At 37.0% G+C, this 17,057-nt stretch overlaps 1 protein-coding gene across 1 annotated transcript in view; it reads left to right on the forward strand.

Moving 5' to 3' along the window:
• The first annotated feature begins 8,605 nt into the window (after positions 1-8,605).
• LOC108038429 (inactive dipeptidyl peptidase 10) overlaps positions 8,606-17,057 on the forward strand; it is a 71,727-nt gene continuing 63,275 nt past the window's right edge. The window contains exon 1 of the mRNA XM_044461005.1: positions 8,606-8,857. Coding sequence (XP_044316940.1) covers positions 8,747-8,857 — 111 coding nt within the window. The 5' untranslated portion in view covers positions 8,606-8,746. The remainder of the gene's footprint in view (positions 8,858-17,057) is intronic.

Below are 17,057 nucleotides of genomic sequence, written 5' to 3' on the forward strand. Positions count from 1 at the left end.
TTTTTTTTCAATTAAGAAAAACTAAATTGGATATCGGTTATTTAATATTTTCTTTAATATTGTTAAATGGCACCTATTGATTTATATTGAATAATGAACTTTTTAATAATTCAGTTGTGAACCAGTTATGTTTGACATTAATCTTGGACCAAAAATGGCTTTCAATTGTGCTTATTATTGCCGTTCAAATTTATTAAGGACTTAAGCTTAACTGTGAAAAAGGGATTTTTTCTCTGATTTACTTAGATATGTGATAGTAAAACTTGCCCTTTTTTTGGTAAATTGGCCGAGTGCGACCAGAAATTCACTTTGGCCTTTCAACGGGAAAGGGCAATACACAAAAACAAGGCCAAATCCGATTTTAGGGCCGCAGGACAGGGCTGCTCAGATGGAGGGGGACATGAGCTGGGGGATTGGGGGATAGGGTTTTCTTTCTCTGGGTTCACGGCCAGAGCACATGATAAAAATTGACACCATCGCCGGGAGGGATGCCCAAAATGCCGTAAAAGGCCTTCGGACTACGGACTACGGACTATGGACTTGGGACTCCGGACCTCTGTCGTTTTTGGGCCGTAATAAAAATGTCGTTGCATTAGTGTCTGGAAGTGCGTTGAGTTCAGACTGAGTGCGTGTGTGTGTGTGGGTGTGTGTGTGTGTGTGTGTGTGGGTGTGACTGTGAGTGTATGTGTGTGTGGGGAAGGCGTAATAAAAATTTAGTATGTGTCACATTGTTGCCCCCGTTCGCACGGTGGGGTGCCCATTTCGCCACCCTTCTATTTCCGGCACTAGACCTGACCGGAAGTCGGCACTTTAGAGCCCCACTTTTCTTGTACATTGTAGGCTCCTTCTTCGCCTTCTTCGCTTCTCGCAGATGGAGTCTGCGGTAAGGGAAATATTTCGTCATTAGGCCATGCAGATTAAGTGTTTTTATTCGTATTTACTTGGCCTCTTTTTGCTTTGCTCCTCTCTTGATCCACTGTCTTGATTGATTTGATTCGATTTGACTTAATTCACGCATATTAATCATACGCCCCGCGGCCCCATTTCAAGAGAAAAACAAAATCAAAGAACAGGACAAGAGCGAGAGAAAACAAATCAAGCCAGAAATCTTGTTCAAAATTTCAAGGCATTTAGCTAAGTAAACAGCCCTCGAGACATGCTTGAAAAAGTAATTATGCATGGGTTTGTGGAGCGAGTTGAACTGGGGAGTGTTGGCCATGGCTCATTGGGTTGGCCAACTGGTTTTTATTAATGCCAGACGTGCAGCCTTCTCGGCGATTGCATATTAAGTGTTCAAACTTGATTAAACATTCGGGCGTACAAAATGTTCCAAGTTTTCCTCGAGAACTAGTTTTCGGGAGTTTGCGCCCCAATTAGTTATGTTTTCGTCAACATTAAACAGTGAAATTATTTATAATTTTGTTGAATATTTATGAGGTGGAAACTTTATTGGAGTTTTAGGGATCAAGGCTTATGGAGATTATTTTGGTATTCTTTTCAAATGTTTAAAAGTTTATTATTTCCGGCTTCTAATATTTGCACCCATTTTTTGGTTTTTTAATCAAAACCCTGGGAAATAGTGGTCGCATGTCATACGTCGATGAATTCGTGACAAAATTTCCAATCAAGTGGTATCCTTAGATAAAAATATCGTTCAAACAAAGTTCCTACTCCTAACTGTGTGTCTTATTTTGTTAAATTTGGAACGAAAAAGTTAAAAAAAAAGGTTTAACTAATCCACATTTAATTGGTTCTATTTTCTTAAATGCTTAACTACTTTGAACAATACGGTTTATTTTGTAAAATTATAAGGGATGTAATATTTATTGATTAAATTTTATTTTTTATTTATTTATTTATTTTTTATTTTTTTTGATTTTTCAACATTTTACTAACTTTTTTTGGGCTTATATAATGAGAGGTTGCTAACCAATCATTAAATAACCAATTAAACTGCATTTATATTTATTTCCAAGACAAGTTCTTAAAAGCTTCCTAATTGAATTATAACTTATTAATTTTCTCGCAGAGTTTGCCCATTTTTCCCCGTCATTCAATTAGGGCACGTTTCCCAGCGGAACTAGTTCCACGAGTTATCGATGTGCCCCGCCCCCTTTGGGATATGGCGTTTGCCGTTATTTATTGATTACGTGTCATATCACTCATACGCGCCGTTGTGCGCCCTTCGTTCCATACGATGCGATGCGATTCGACTCGATTGAAATGTAACGCAAGTGGAACGTGCCCAGAAGGATGCGAGGGTGGAGAAGAGCCACGATGGCAGAGACTTGGACCAAAAAGGGGGCCAAAAAAGGGGGCCAAACGATGCCGATGGAGGGGGAGGGGCAGGGGGGCAAAGGGGCCAAAAGGACATGGAGGCATCAGCAGCCAAACGAAACTTGTGCAAATAATTAAGTGCGCTTAAGTGATTTGCTCGACATCGACATCGAGCGATGACTACATAAAGATGACGATGGTGCACAGCGAATAAAATATAATAAAAGACGATCAAAAACAATATGAGGATATAAAATAATAATGAAAGACACATTTAAGATCAATTGTTCAAAATCATTGCAAATAATGATTCGATTTAGTCTTTCAAGTATATATTTTTATTATCAGAATGTTGTTATTTCGCACTCTTGTTTTTTTCGGTTATATTAATAAGAATGTCTCAGCTGATGACGTTGCCAGTGGCATAAATGGGTCAACAATTCGGCTACACAAATTTTGTGCGTTGCCATCAAACTCAGTTATGTTTGTTAATAGGGCTGAAAAGTTCATCATGGTTCGAGAGAAGACAAAAGTGTTAATAGACTTAGCAGAGTAAAAAATACTTAACTTCAAAATATATTCAAAGCCAAACATGGAACACACTTGATAACATTTTTTTTTGCCAATTTGCGAATACTATTATGATTTTGTTGGCCTAAATCTTGTGGCCAAGTTCATTCAAATAGCCTGAAATCTACACAATCTCTTGATACCTTCGTCGTTTCCTCGTTTTCCATTTGGGCCTCCACAAAACAACAAGCCCAAAGAAATATCCTGGGGCTCTGCTGTCCTCTCAACTTGAGTTGGCCATGGCAAGCAATCAGCGAGTGCTACTTCTATTGCCACTGCTGTTTACCACTAGGGTTGCACAGTAACAACCTTTTAAAAATGCTATTTGTTTAACAGGTGGTGGAAAATAGAAAATATAGTTAAATTAAATTTGTTGAAGTTTTTAAAATAAAGTAAAAAGGGTATTATAAATTATAAATATTTTTAAAAGTTAATCCCTTATAATAATAATGCCTAAGCCTTATATATTATAAAGCAAATATTGCAATAATATTGCCAAAACAAAATTGGAGAATATGCTCGCTTAATCCCCTTTTTCTCAGTGTGTGACTACACTTGGCGTTGCAAGACATTTGGGTGTTGTCCAAATTTGATAAAAATACCAAAAACTTTTGCTTTCTGTTTGACTGGGCAAATTTGCTCAAATTGTTGAAACAATCCGTCAATGCCGACGGGTTGTCCTTGGGAATCCTGGGCAGCCCGTGCCCTGCCATCCTTGCACCAACCGAAACCGAAACAGCAACTGAAGCCTTTTTTATGGCTCAACTTGGTTTATTTTTTTTTTTAGTTGCTTGGCTGCAGCAGCAGCTCTCGTAGAAATCCCAAATGGCCCCCAGCTGCTGCAGGTGGCCAGGGAATTGAGCCAAGGACGTGGAGTGGGCGGGGCGGGGCAAGGACGAGAAGGGATAGGTTTCCAGAAGTGGGAGTGGCCAAGGAAGGCAGACGAAGGTCGCTTGTAGGTCGTCTCCCGAAGGTCACCCACAGCAATTAATGCTGCAGACTGCAGTTGACCCAAAACACACACTCACACACACGCACATCCACTACTCTGTGGTGTCACATTAAAAATGCATTTCTCATATGGCGTCAGTCGACTGCAAATAAATATCTGAATAACTCAACAGAGCATTTTAATTAACTTTCACTGCGAGATTCCCCCTTCAGTCGACCTTCCGCTCAATTAAACGGCCAATTGCGACATTCGTGACAGCCGAGCTGCAAATCTGTGGCTAAACCAGAGCGAAACTCAATTTGCATGTGGTATAAAACATCGGGCACAAAAACAAACACTGCCCGACGAATGTTTAATCAATCAGTTTCAAAATTAGAAAGAAAGAATTTCTATTTATTTTGAGAAAATCATTTAAATTGATCATTCTTCAAACAATTTAAAATAAATAATACTTAAAAGGCATTTATGATATGATATGCCTAGTAAAACATATGATGGATATTTTTAATAAGCCTTAAAAGAATTTAGATCACTATCGATTTTATTATCACCTAATGTCTAATTTGTTTTTTATTCAAAGGATACAATTTCTTGTAGTACAAAATATCCTTAAATAAATTGAACTTTTTTTATACTTAACTGACCTTTTTTCAAGATTTAAATTTTCTATTTTACTGTAGTAGATATTTTGGTGCCACTGTTTGTATTGGCAGTCAGAAATTCAAATTAATTGTCGCACTTTAGACTCGGTTTCCTGGGCTACTGGGATATGTGGCTCCTCCACTTTTCACCCTGCATTTTCCAGCTTAACTTCAATCGAAGTGCGCCTTATTCAGGGGGCGTGGCCGTTACCGAACATTTGTAATTATGAGCGATTGGCGGAGCGAAGCCGCAGCAATTGAAAGGGAGACGACGCAGGAGGCGCAGTGTCGCCAACTTTGGCACTTTAAGTGCTTCCTTCTAAGCCCCCGAATCCCCCACAGCTTCTCAATGCAATTTAATTAAGACCAACAAAGTGGAAATTTCGCGCCCTCCGAGAAGGGAAAAGCATACGGGCAGGGGGGGTGTTTAACTAACGAAGCGTGCCAAACATTTTTCTCCAGGACCATGTCGAAAAGTTCAAATGAAAATTAGAAGAAAAGCGTAGGAAAATTAAGCCAAAAAAAAACAAAAAAAACAGAAAAAAGAGAAGAAAATAAGTTGGTCAAAGCAGCCAAAGCGGAAATTATGTTGCGGCCATTTCTTTATTTTATTTTATTCAAGAAGGCAAAGCCGTAGGGCAGTATAAAAAAATATAGCCAAATTAAGAACTGGCCAGGAGCAGCTTGCCACTGCTAATGGCGCTTGAAGGAGGGAAGAAAATAAGTAAATATATAGTACACAAGAAAGCCACCGAATCCGAATTGGAATTGGAATCGGAAACGGAATACGAATGCGGATGGCGAATGGCGAATGGCGAATGGCGATTGGGGAATGGGGAATGCGGAATCTCGGGCATGGGCACTGGCGGGATTCCCTGTCAATTATTTGCATTTTCCATGGGAAACTTGACAGTTGAAAGCGTTCTCTCAATTGCACATGGCCGGCATTTAGAGGGGGTCCTGCACTTGGGGAGCACTGAGGCGCTCATGCATAATTTCCCAAACCACCTTCTTCTGAACTGGCCAAAACCATTTGGTTGTCGAGCCACCACGTTTCTCCTCAGTCGGTTAAAAGCTTTCAATGGCTGGCACTATGGGAATACGCTGCTAGATGGTGGTAATTATCTTATCTTATCTTGTCACTTAACTCTTTTAATAACCATCCTTAGTAGCAATCGATTTAGATCCAGTTTAGCAAGATTTTTGTTTTTCTTTAAAACAAAACACCCCAAAAAGTAGGCAACGATTTTTATTAGATAGATCCTGCTTCCATTTTGGTAATTAAAATGTAGACAACAAATAATAATTAAATAAAATTCAGAACTTAGTTTCAGTTTAATGAATTTTCAATTTATTTTTCATCCAACTAGGATCATATCTTAATTTCTTACTTATATAAAATTTCAGTTAACCTCGAAGCGAAATCAAATAAAATTGTGTGATCTGCAGATAACATCTGCTCTGATTTAATTAAGTTTGAAATAAATTGAACTCAAAGTCGAGCAATTTATTTTCTACTTATTTTTCCTACTTTTTTATCTGAATTACCTCTTACCTATGATTAATTTTTCCAAAAATTTAATTTCATATTTAAACACAAAACTCCAATTTCGACCCACGGTGTGTATGTGCGAAATCCGTTGACTGCATCTGGTTTTAACTTGGCTGAATCCGAACCTGAATCTGAATCCTTGTTTCCGTTTTTCCGCGTTCCGGTTGCATAATTACGTATGCAGTGCGTTGCTGGGCCCATTTTTTGATTTGCATATTAATGCTGATGATACGAGTGCGTCCCCTTTTTTTTTGTGTTTTTTTTTGGTTTTTTTCGCATAGCACGCATGCGCTTTATTGTTTGACTTGGACCCATTATGAATATTGCGTATTAAAATGCAAATTAAAGCCAAATTAGCAAGCGCTTGGGCGGTGGACTTTCAGTTTTGTGGGCGTGGCTCGTGACAGTTTTAACGCTTTTGCCCCGCCACTTGACCGCCATCACTCAATTGTCAACTCGAATTGCTTTTCGATGGAACGCCGGTGAACACTTCATAACTTGCCACCGCGAATTTCATGGGGAAAGTTTACACCTTTCCGGCATTTATCTTTTTATGTACTCAATCATTTTTCCATTGAGAAAACCATCGAAAAGTTTTGCGGCAAAACAAAATTTCGTCGAAAAGTTGGGTTCAGTTTATTTTCTCCCTTTTCTTTCCGCTGATGCTGTTTTTGATGGCCTGTGCAAGTTGAGGTGACACATTTTCTCCGGCACCGAGTGAATGTAAAAAAACAAATACAATTTCACAGCCGTTTAGTTGTCACCTTAGGTGCACTGCCCGAAATTTGGAGCGACTTTTTAAATATATAAACTATCTCCTCGCATTAGGTTGCATTATTTTTGGATTTTTCTTTTATAAAATACAAAAACATACTTTCTTTGAAACATATTTCCTAAATTACTTTTCGACACTTGGAAACGCACTATTATTGTATGCCGTATAAATCAAATTTCAAGATTTATTTTTTCACCCCAAATTTTAAAATATTTAAACTTATAATTTCCTAAAGAAGTCCAACACTCCCACTTAAAATGGTTGTTTTAGTTCTGGTTGTTTTTAGTGCAAAGCACTTGATTTTTCTTGCAGTGTGGGTTACATGCTTGCTGTTGGCTCGTTCTGGCTTTTATTCCATTTACCTGGCTGCTCGTAAAGCGTGTGTAATGCCGTTAATACAAATTTTCAGCGTTTACAAATTGCGCATACGACGCGTGGTGCAGGTGGAAAAGGTGGGCATAATCATTGGGGACCAACAGACGTTTCAGCTTTGAAAATGGAATTTTCAACGTGTCAGCAGCAGCCGCCTTGGGCTATATGACTATATGGGTGTGTACTATATAAATATATGTGCTTACATATATGCCCAAAATAATAATGTCTTGAAAAGCATTACATATAATTAATCTGCACCAATTTAAGCTGAACAAAACCATAACATATAACGATATTGCTTATAATCTAAACTTTAATTAAACCTTAGAAAGTTCATATAATAAATCTCAATCTTAATTATCGTACTTTTTTTTAGAATTCAAAATATATATATAATTTAAAAATGTTATTTTGCTAAAAGAGTTGAAGTATATTAACATTGTTACCTTAACCTGTATGTAACCTGTTTAAATCAAATTTTTTAAAAATCTCTATTTCAAAACCACTATTGTCTTGGACATAGCTGTGCATATATAGGGACTGTCAGTTGTCATATGTCTTCGCGGGTTTATTGACAGACGTGCCGGGTCGCTGCTCCTCGCTGTTTTGTCCCTCCCTCGAGAATCTCTCGTCTTGTTTAATTAGAATTGCGGCTGATTGGAATTGTTATTTGTCAGCATTTTGGGTTATCCTGCAACGTTGACGAAACTGAGTAATTTCCCGGGAAATTCAATTGCCGGGTTAATATTCAAGTTCAGTTAATTTGAGATTTATGCCCTTGAGCATTGAATTACGCAAAATCAGATCAAAGGAGTGCATTTTTTCTGTCTCTAAATGTAACTTGATTGCTTTCCAAGAAATCTTGAAGTGGCTTAAGTATTTTGAGGAGTGAGAAAAATACTTAATGTTAGCTACTTTAAACATTATTTAATTTAAAATTCTTGTTTTCATACTTTTTATTACAAAAAAGTCAAATTTCAAAACTTTTTAGTGGATTATTTTTCTTAATTTTAAAAACTAGTTATTTTATGAATGAAAATTTTCATGGAAGGTTTACAGATAACCTTTCTTGTTAAAACAATAGCAAATCTATTTCTAAAGAACCTGAACAATAGTTTATCTTCTAAGGATTACATTTTGATTAATAAGTGTAAGCCAACTTCTTCAGTACTTTGTCCACCAACTTGGCCTACTGGAATTTGATTGCTTTTATTGCCACAAAAGTTGACCATAAAATCATATTTTTTGCGCCCGCGTCAGTTTTCCCTAATTGTTATTGGCAACTCTTGTTTGTTGGCCAACTTGTGCGGGCCATCGGCACGCGCCAATGCCAATTAATAGTTGAATATTCCACTTGGGCTTTGATTCACTTTTTCTTTGCCGAGCTGTCACTAGCAATTAGTAAATCAATTAAAAGTTCCATCCATTTGTGGAATTTTGCTGCAGCTTTTGTTCTCCGCATTGCCAAACGACGACGACTGAGCCACCAAAGTGAATAATAACAATAACAGCACTAGTCGTTAAATAATAACCATAACCGTCGCCCAATAATACTTCGGTTAAAGTACGACGATCGAGAAATATAGTTGAATAAAATCAGCGGCATGTCGGTCGATTTGAGTGGACAGCAGGAGCCGACCATATCGGTGATAACCACAGTTCCGGTGGCCCAAAACGGTGGCGAAATGGACGCCCTGCTGCTCGGCAGGATTGGGGTGAGTAGCGTACCGATGAACCGGGAACTCCCAGTCGCCCATGAATCACCACCCACTGCCCCTCATCCGAACAAACAGAAAAACCACATACAAAAACATTGACTATTTTCCCCTCACTAAGTAGCAAAGTGCGTGATGTTCACTACCAAAAAGTAAATAAACAAGCCAACATCCAAGAACGAGAAAAGTTGAAGTTCTGAATACCCTTGCGGAAACAAAAATAAGCCATCGAAAAAGCAGTCCAAAATGATGTTAAATTTATTGTTTAAATTAATTGTTTATAATAGAGGTTATCTTGTATCACCTTTACTTTTACTTCAAAATAGTAATTTCAAAATAAATAAATAAATAAAAATCTATTAGGTGTTTTTATCCGAAACAATATTTAATAAATTTTGTGTTTACGTCAATTAAAAAGTTCAAATTCAAATTTGTTTGCATATATAAAATAGACGAACAGAAACTTTTTTTTTTGGAAAATTTGGCTAACTTACCTGTGTTTATTAAATTAAAATAATTCGGTTAGAAATTATTAAATTAAATTTAAATAAAAATCTGCAAGGGTATCAAATAAACTGAGAAGAATGAAGGCAAACCAAACTGAATCGCATAACTTTCGTTGCCTTTTGCATTTTAGCTAGACAAATATTTGGCTTGGCTTTCGTTTTCCTCTACTTTTTTCTGTTCACACTTTACCTCTCGAATACTTTGACTAGTTGAAACGGCTTTAGTGGGCGTCAACAATCAACAAAACAAAAAAAAATATATAACAAAAATTTCCTCTGCTATTTTGCTCTGCTCACTCAATTTTTGTCATTAGCTAAAAAGTAGTTGCAAGCTCTCTCACTTTCTCCTATAACTAAAATACATCGATTGCTTATAGCCATTTTAGCCTAGGTTTAAGTTTCCTACCAAAAGCGTAAGTATTTCCCCTTTTTTTCCGCCTATATTTCGAAGGTGTATCGATAGATATCTGCTATTTATTTGAATGAACTGCGTTTTTGGCCAGTCAGTTGCCTTTCGACCAGCTTGGCCAAAGCTTTACACTTTAATCCACTTTCGCCCAGCGATACCTTATAATTAATACAAAACACCAATGTCGAATGAAATTAGTGCGAATGAAAAATGGTTCTGAACATTCACAACATCGTCGACGAAGGTGAGGTGACCACAAATGAGACAAAGGTAAAATCATTCTGCTAATTAATTTGAACATGCTAATAAGTAAATCTGATTTTAATTTGACAATATCAGATAGTTTTTGCTTTTTGGTGCACTTGCAAAATTTTGCCTAACAAAATAAGGCTTTAATTTGGTTTTTATAAACAATGGTTTTTTACTTCATTAAACTGAGGTTCATAATTAATTATGATTATGGGATTAATATGTATATGAAATAGCTTTTCCAGTAGCATTAAACATTTTTCTTTATTTTGAAGATTTGAGCTTATGCTTACGAGCCAAACATTTTGTTCGTGTTTTAAATATCACCCCTAGTTACCGTTTTAAATGGACTAGAATATTCTTCCATTGAGGCAAGTTTTAATTGAAATCTGAAGCCTTTGCCATAGACAATTTATTATGCCTTTGTCTTTTTAATTGACAATATTTCTCCTTGCAAAAATGGCCAAAAATATCATTTAAATCTTGGCAACCTTGTGTCGAATCGCTTTCGATTCGACCAAGACCTTAACTGATAATGAGAGTTTTCCGCTTTGATGTGGCCAACTCGATTCCAACTTGGTCCCAATGTTAATTAAGCGGCCGGCTCTTGTTCCTTGTTTTCCGCATTCTCGGTTTTTGCCGACTGCCGCCCTCAACACAATGCACACAATTTCCATTTTAGTTTTTCCGCAACAGCAGAAAGTTAGTAAGCGAGCACATAAATTGCGGGGGAAAAGCCACAAAACAACTGAAAGTAAGTGCAAGTTGGGCTTTATTGCAATTTCCTTTTTAATTAAAAAGCCAACGAAATAAAATTCAATCAAATTATAAATAAAACTTTCGCTTGGACTCGCCTGCAAATCCGTGATATAAATAATATATTTTAGAATAATTTGCTATTACAAAAAAATTATGTAATTGTGCGCAAACAAATTATTCTGTAAACTCAATTATTTTCTAACAATTGATATTAATTACAAGGACATGTTTACCGTGAAAAGAAATTATAATTCGAACCAAAACAACAGATTTTAGTTAATATTAAGTTTCTTTTGTATAATAAATAATATTAGGTCAAAGACATCTTTAAAAAAATTGTATAACAATATAAATAGGATATTAGTAGAAAAGCCTAGTAGAACTGTTTTTAAATATTTAATGTAAATTCCATAATTGTTTAGTGGCCTCTTCCCAAAAGCAAATACGAGGCATTCGGACTTTATTGTTTCCCTTTTTAATTAGAACCTCAGCGAAACGGAATTCAATCAAATTAAAAATAAAGCTCTTGCCCGGACTCCTACTCATATCCCATTCCATCTTGGTGTGCATGTTTTGCTTTTTCCCCATTTCCCCCAGACATTTTCCTTAATTTTTTTTAGAACCAATAAAATGCGAACATAAATTTTACTGCAAAGCGAAAGGGGATTAGCGCCCCAGCTCAAAAAAACCCCCGGACGAGACCACTCTTTAGTTTGCCATTCAGTGGTAATTTGATATTTTTTATGTCTTCTATATCTACCATATATAGTACGGGTATGTATGTATGTGTGGAACAAGCTCATTAAACAGCCAAATCCAACCATTTGATTATGTGCCATAAAAGCGTAAAAAGAACATGTGTGGAGGAAAGTGGGGGTTTTATTCCGAGAAAGGATGATAAAAAAAAGGCGATGCAGTTGCATTTTTCCCATCCTCTGCTAAGCGGCTTTCATCGATCGAGGACCAACTTTGTCTGCAGCTTTGGAATTTTCAAGAATTGCCAGCCAGCTATAACATTTTGCCGAATTATCGGTATTTGTGTAAATTCTATGGAATTATGTACATATTTGATCCAGGCAAGAGAAGATGTGCCCTATTTTATGTATATAAACAAAATAATTGGCACTTAAAATACACATTTTTAACAAGTTCAGTTATAAAATCTAATTTTATATTCAAACATGCTGTTGTTGTTGACAAAATGAATAAAAAGTTGTATCACAGCTTGCGCATTTTAAAGGAAATAATTAAATTATATATCCAACCAGTTTATTAAATCAATTGTTTTTCCAAAAGTTTAACGTACAATACAGAAAGTAAGCGAAAACTAGAGACTCTTGTGGGAAATCTAAAGAGTGTTTTAAAGTCCTCAGACGACAGACCGCACATTTCATGTGATTCAAGCAAATGGGAAAATATTAAAAGGAAAACGATTTCGTCCGTGCGCTCATGTTTTTCTAGTTGTGTGTTGGCGAAGGAAATCGAAAAATCTTTAATCTTGTGCATCGACAGGCAGCCACACATTTTCCACATCCCCAAAACCAATGCAACCGCAAAAAGCGTGTTATAGAAATGTTTACAAGATGGGCAAACAGTTTTAATCGAAGCGCAATGATTTCGAATTTCTGATTTCTGATAGGCAACATTGGCCTTGGAATACAAATATGTATGATATGTACAGTGCCATTTGCCAAATTGATTTGCAATGTGGGTGGCAAGGTCGCCCCATAAACTAACCAATGGGCGACTTGGCCGAATATTGGACAGATGCGAGATACGAGATACGAGATACCAAATACCAGATTCACACGGCTGGCAAACAACAAAACCGGCAACATTTCGGTGTTGCATGAATGATTGAGTTTGCTGGCCTCTGGTAACGGGATGATGAGTGCATCTGATGGCAGTGGCATATTTGTTGCCCCCATTTGGGAATTGGTAAGGGGTTTTGGCATTGATCTGGCAACAGAGCGGTGTTAATCGAATCAAAAGCACTGCACGTTGTGTCCACTGGCAGTAACCAAAATCCAGGCCAAAGCCATTGTCAGGGACATGAACACACGCGAATGCGTTAAATCAACGCCACAGTGAAGCGAAATTGGCAAATATATCATCTATTTTCAATATGAGTGATACAAAATTACAAGTTTGTTGAAGATAGCACCAAATCGGGCTTAAAATTCAAAAATCAGTTAAGAAAACATCAAGCCAATCTAGAGAAAACCTTTAAAAAACTCAAGGAAGTCTTAAAGATAACAGAAACTTTATTTACAATTTCTTGGATTTCATTTTTTTTGTAAAAATATGTAATTTAAAAAGTAACTGATTTTTTTTACTGATTAAAAAACAGTCTAAAGTTGTTAAATAAATTTTTAAACTGAAGATAGCAATAGGCAAATGTGGTTTGTTATAATTGGAATCTTTTTTTTTCAAATATTTTTGTAATTTTGGATTTTCTTTTTCTTCATTTATGATTGTTTTTCAAAGACATTTTTAAATTGCTACGCAATTAAGCTGCACCACTGTGGTTTTCCGGTGGTTTTAACGTGCCGGAGGGGCGTGAAAGGGGCGTGGCGTGGCGTAGCCGTAACTGTTAGTCGAAGCCCTGCACGCTTGATTGAGTTCAAAATCAGATTTGTGAGGCCCTCCCTGCTCACATTGCAAATTGAAATAAAAACGAAACGTGACATTTGGTTTGGTTGGCAACAGGCGGACTGAGACGAAAAATGAAATGAAACTGAAACTGAAACAGAAACAGAGGGCCAAACAATCGAATAAAGTTTCGGGTTTTTTCACCCCTTTTTTCATGCTTTCAGAGGGTATTGTACTTTTGACCAGAAGTTTGTAACGCACACATTTTCTACGAAAATAGTAGTTTTGATCTGTTCGTTTTCAGACCACACTATCAAACAGAACGATGGCTTGCAATATAATCTGTCTGAATTAAATGTTAAATTAATGTTTTTTTTTTGTAAGGGTATGTAAACATCGGTCTGCCGACCGCAACTTCCTTTGTTGTTCTGTTTTGGAGCAGCAAAAGGGGTGCAAATCTCGATTCTAAAACGCATATTTTATTGTCAAAATCAATAGATGTGCGCGTTTAACAGCTGCCAGCGGCAGCCCCTGATTGCCTGTCAAAAGCTTTTTCGTTTTATTAGATTTTCTCTGCCGGTGACTTTTGACCCAGGTAAGTCCTAGAAATTTCCCATCTATGTTTGTTGTTTTAGTGTATTTTTCTCTTTCTAGCTTCATGCATGATATCTACACACGCACACACACATACACACACTAACACAAAGCCCATCTCATGTTTCCCGAATTTCCCACAAAATGAAATATGTAAAAGATAAATCTCATCATGTTAAATGTGCAATCATTTGATAAATATTTATATATATATGAAAAAATTTATATATTTTTTTCTTTTTCTCTTCTACTCCCCCCGCCAACCCCTCGAAAACACGCACACACCCACAACACTCACACACACGCCCGAAATATATATATGTATGTATATATGTATGTACTTATGTGTATATGTGTCACACCAAAAATATTTAAAACCAAAAATACTCCCACAAAATGACAAAAAAAAATAAATGTTTGAAAATAAATGAAACAAGCAGCATTCGGTAAGTATAAGAAATATTTTTCTTTATTAATATTTAAAGTGTCCCGGAAGTATAAAGTTAACAAAGCAGTAGCTTACAATTTGGGTTTAATAAATATAATTTGAAATTAAAAAATGTGATTTTGATAGCCAAAATCCAGAAAAAACAGTTGGTTTTTTCAGTTTTTTAATCAAAACCCTTGGAAATAATGGTCAGATCTTGGAAAGTCATACCTCGTTGAATTCGTTATAAAATTTCCAATCGATTGGTATACTCAGCTCAAAAAGTTTATTTTGGGCCATATTTTGAAAAAAATCAAGTGTTACCCCTTATCAAAAATGCGAAAATCGGTCAAAAAATGAAATTTTCTAAAACCTCCTGGAATATATTGTATATGTTCTCAGCTGCACAAAACAGTCATTCTTTTGGCTGTGCGGCTTATTTTGACAAAGTTACAACAAAAAACGCTTTAAAAATGTGTCTTAAATACATTTTTTTATGGCCAAAATCCGGAAAAATTTTTCAGTTTTTTAAGCAAGATCCTTGGAAATAATGGTCAGATCTTGGAACAGCATACCTCGTTGAATTCGTTACAAAATTTCCAATCGATTGGTTGTACCAGCTCAAAAATATTATTTCGGCCCAAATTTGGCAAAAAATCAAGTGTTACCCCTTATGAAAAATGCGAAAATCGGTCAAAAAATGAAATTTACTAAAACCTCATGGAATCGATTGTGTAGGTTGTCAGCTACACAGAACAATCATTCCTTTCGCTATGCGTCTTATTTTGGCAAAGCTACAACAAAAAAACCATAAAAAATGCGTTTATTTTTTCAGTTTTTTTTATCAAAACCCTTGGAAATTCTTACCCCGTTGAATTCGTTATAACATCTCCAATTAAGTGGCATTCACAGCTAATTTTTATAAATCAATCTCGAATGGACAGTTTTGGTCCTCCTCCACTTTTAAACTTCCTTTTCTTAATTTGATTCATTATAAAAGCCATTCTTCGTCTTGTCATTATTGTTTACAATTATTAGGTGCGCCAATGGGGTGGTAATAAAATTATTTAGAGACCTCTGCGGAAGCACCGGAAAACTTTACAGGCTCAACGTGTCCTGACAGTCCGCCGAATTTATGAAGTTGCCCCTGCGGAAAACGCTAGCCCCCCTTCCCACTCCCCTCAACCAGAAAGTACCCGGAACCACCCCCCTTGTAGGCCGACTTTTGGCGGACTCGCTGACTTGGCTAATGGACAGCCGTTGGCGAAAAGTGGGAAAAAGTGGCATGAAAGCGACTTCTGCGGTTGCCTAGGACTTCCAGGCGACCGACTCTTCTGTGCCCATCTAACGATGCCATTATATTGTCATGAATATGATTATGTTGGACCGAATATATATGGTAAAATGGTAGTGGGGGAGGGGAGGGGGTGGGGGCAAAGGTAAGGCGCGAAGGCATCATATTTCACTTGTTGTTCATGAGAGGGGAAAAGTTTTGGCCTTAAATAAATAGCGGAAAATATGGCTCAGAATGCAAGGAATTCTTGTCGCCATCTCCATCTCTTTTTGTATCCATCTCTTTCACCGGCGCCTGTCCCAAATCTTCTGTCTCTTTCATTGGCTCTTTGTGTGTGTGTGTGTGTCTCTTTTCTTGGCCAGCGAATTTATGTGCGGCGCGTGTGAAGAATTTGTAGCCTCGCCTCTAATTGCTCGGCGGTAACTGAAGACCTGAATATTTTTTTAACCTCCCCTCCCTCCCCCGTTTTTTTTAAGCCCCCACCTGACACACCAACCCCCTCGTCCTATTATTTTGCAAACACCCTGAGCTGCAGAGTGTTGTATGCCATAATTAAAGCCGACTTAGCAGACAGCGAGCATCTGTTTTCGGTCTGACAAAGTTCAAGTTCAGAGCAGCAGCAAACGAGAAGCACCGCACCGCACCATACCCCCCTTTTTTAGCCCACTCAAACCACCCAGGCCCACCCCCTCTAACTGACCTTGCCGAGACAAGTGCAAAGTGCAAGGCAGGCAAGGATTCTGTCCTGCACTTTTAAAAAATAAAGTTATTAAAGATTTGATGAAAACAAAATATGTTTGTTGCCTCTATTTATGTATTTGCTTGTTAAAGTTCAAAAGATTGCTAAAATAAATTAAGCTAGACCCACATAAAGAATACTAATTATTTTGTGTCATTAAAAATGATTTGTGAAACTTAAGACCAGTTTGTAAATTCCCAAGCTCCAATAGTCTTTTTGGTTTTCTGAAAGTTTTCGCTTACCACTAAGATTTTAAGTAACTAACTTGTATACCAATTTAGTTTGGAAATAGTTTATAATAATTTTTTGTATAATTTTTCTCTAAGTTTTAAACGTTGCCAACGTTTTTTTTCCACCTTTCGTTCATTCATAATTCAGTTTCGACCGACATGGCACACATTGCGTCCTGCGATCCTCTTTAAACTGGCATTTAAGCTGCGGTTCTCGCATTTCTCTCGTTTCGCTGCCCGCGCTTGACACATCAAGTATACGCCATGTGGCGCTATGCTATGCCAGCTATTTCTCGTTTATTAAACGTCGCGGGCGCAAAAATTTAATAAAAACCGACAGGAAAGTTGTAGATGCTTAGCCAGCCAAGCGTTGAGCCCTCGATAAGTTATTATACTCATGC

The sequence above is a fragment of the Drosophila rhopaloa genome, unplaced genomic scaffold (genome assembly GCF_018152115.1).
Source record: "Drosophila rhopaloa isolate 14029-0021.01 unplaced genomic scaffold, ASM1815211v1 contig_3, whole genome shotgun sequence".
In the NCBI taxonomy this organism is placed as follows: Eukaryota; Metazoa; Arthropoda; class Insecta; order Diptera; family Drosophilidae; genus Drosophila; species Drosophila rhopaloa.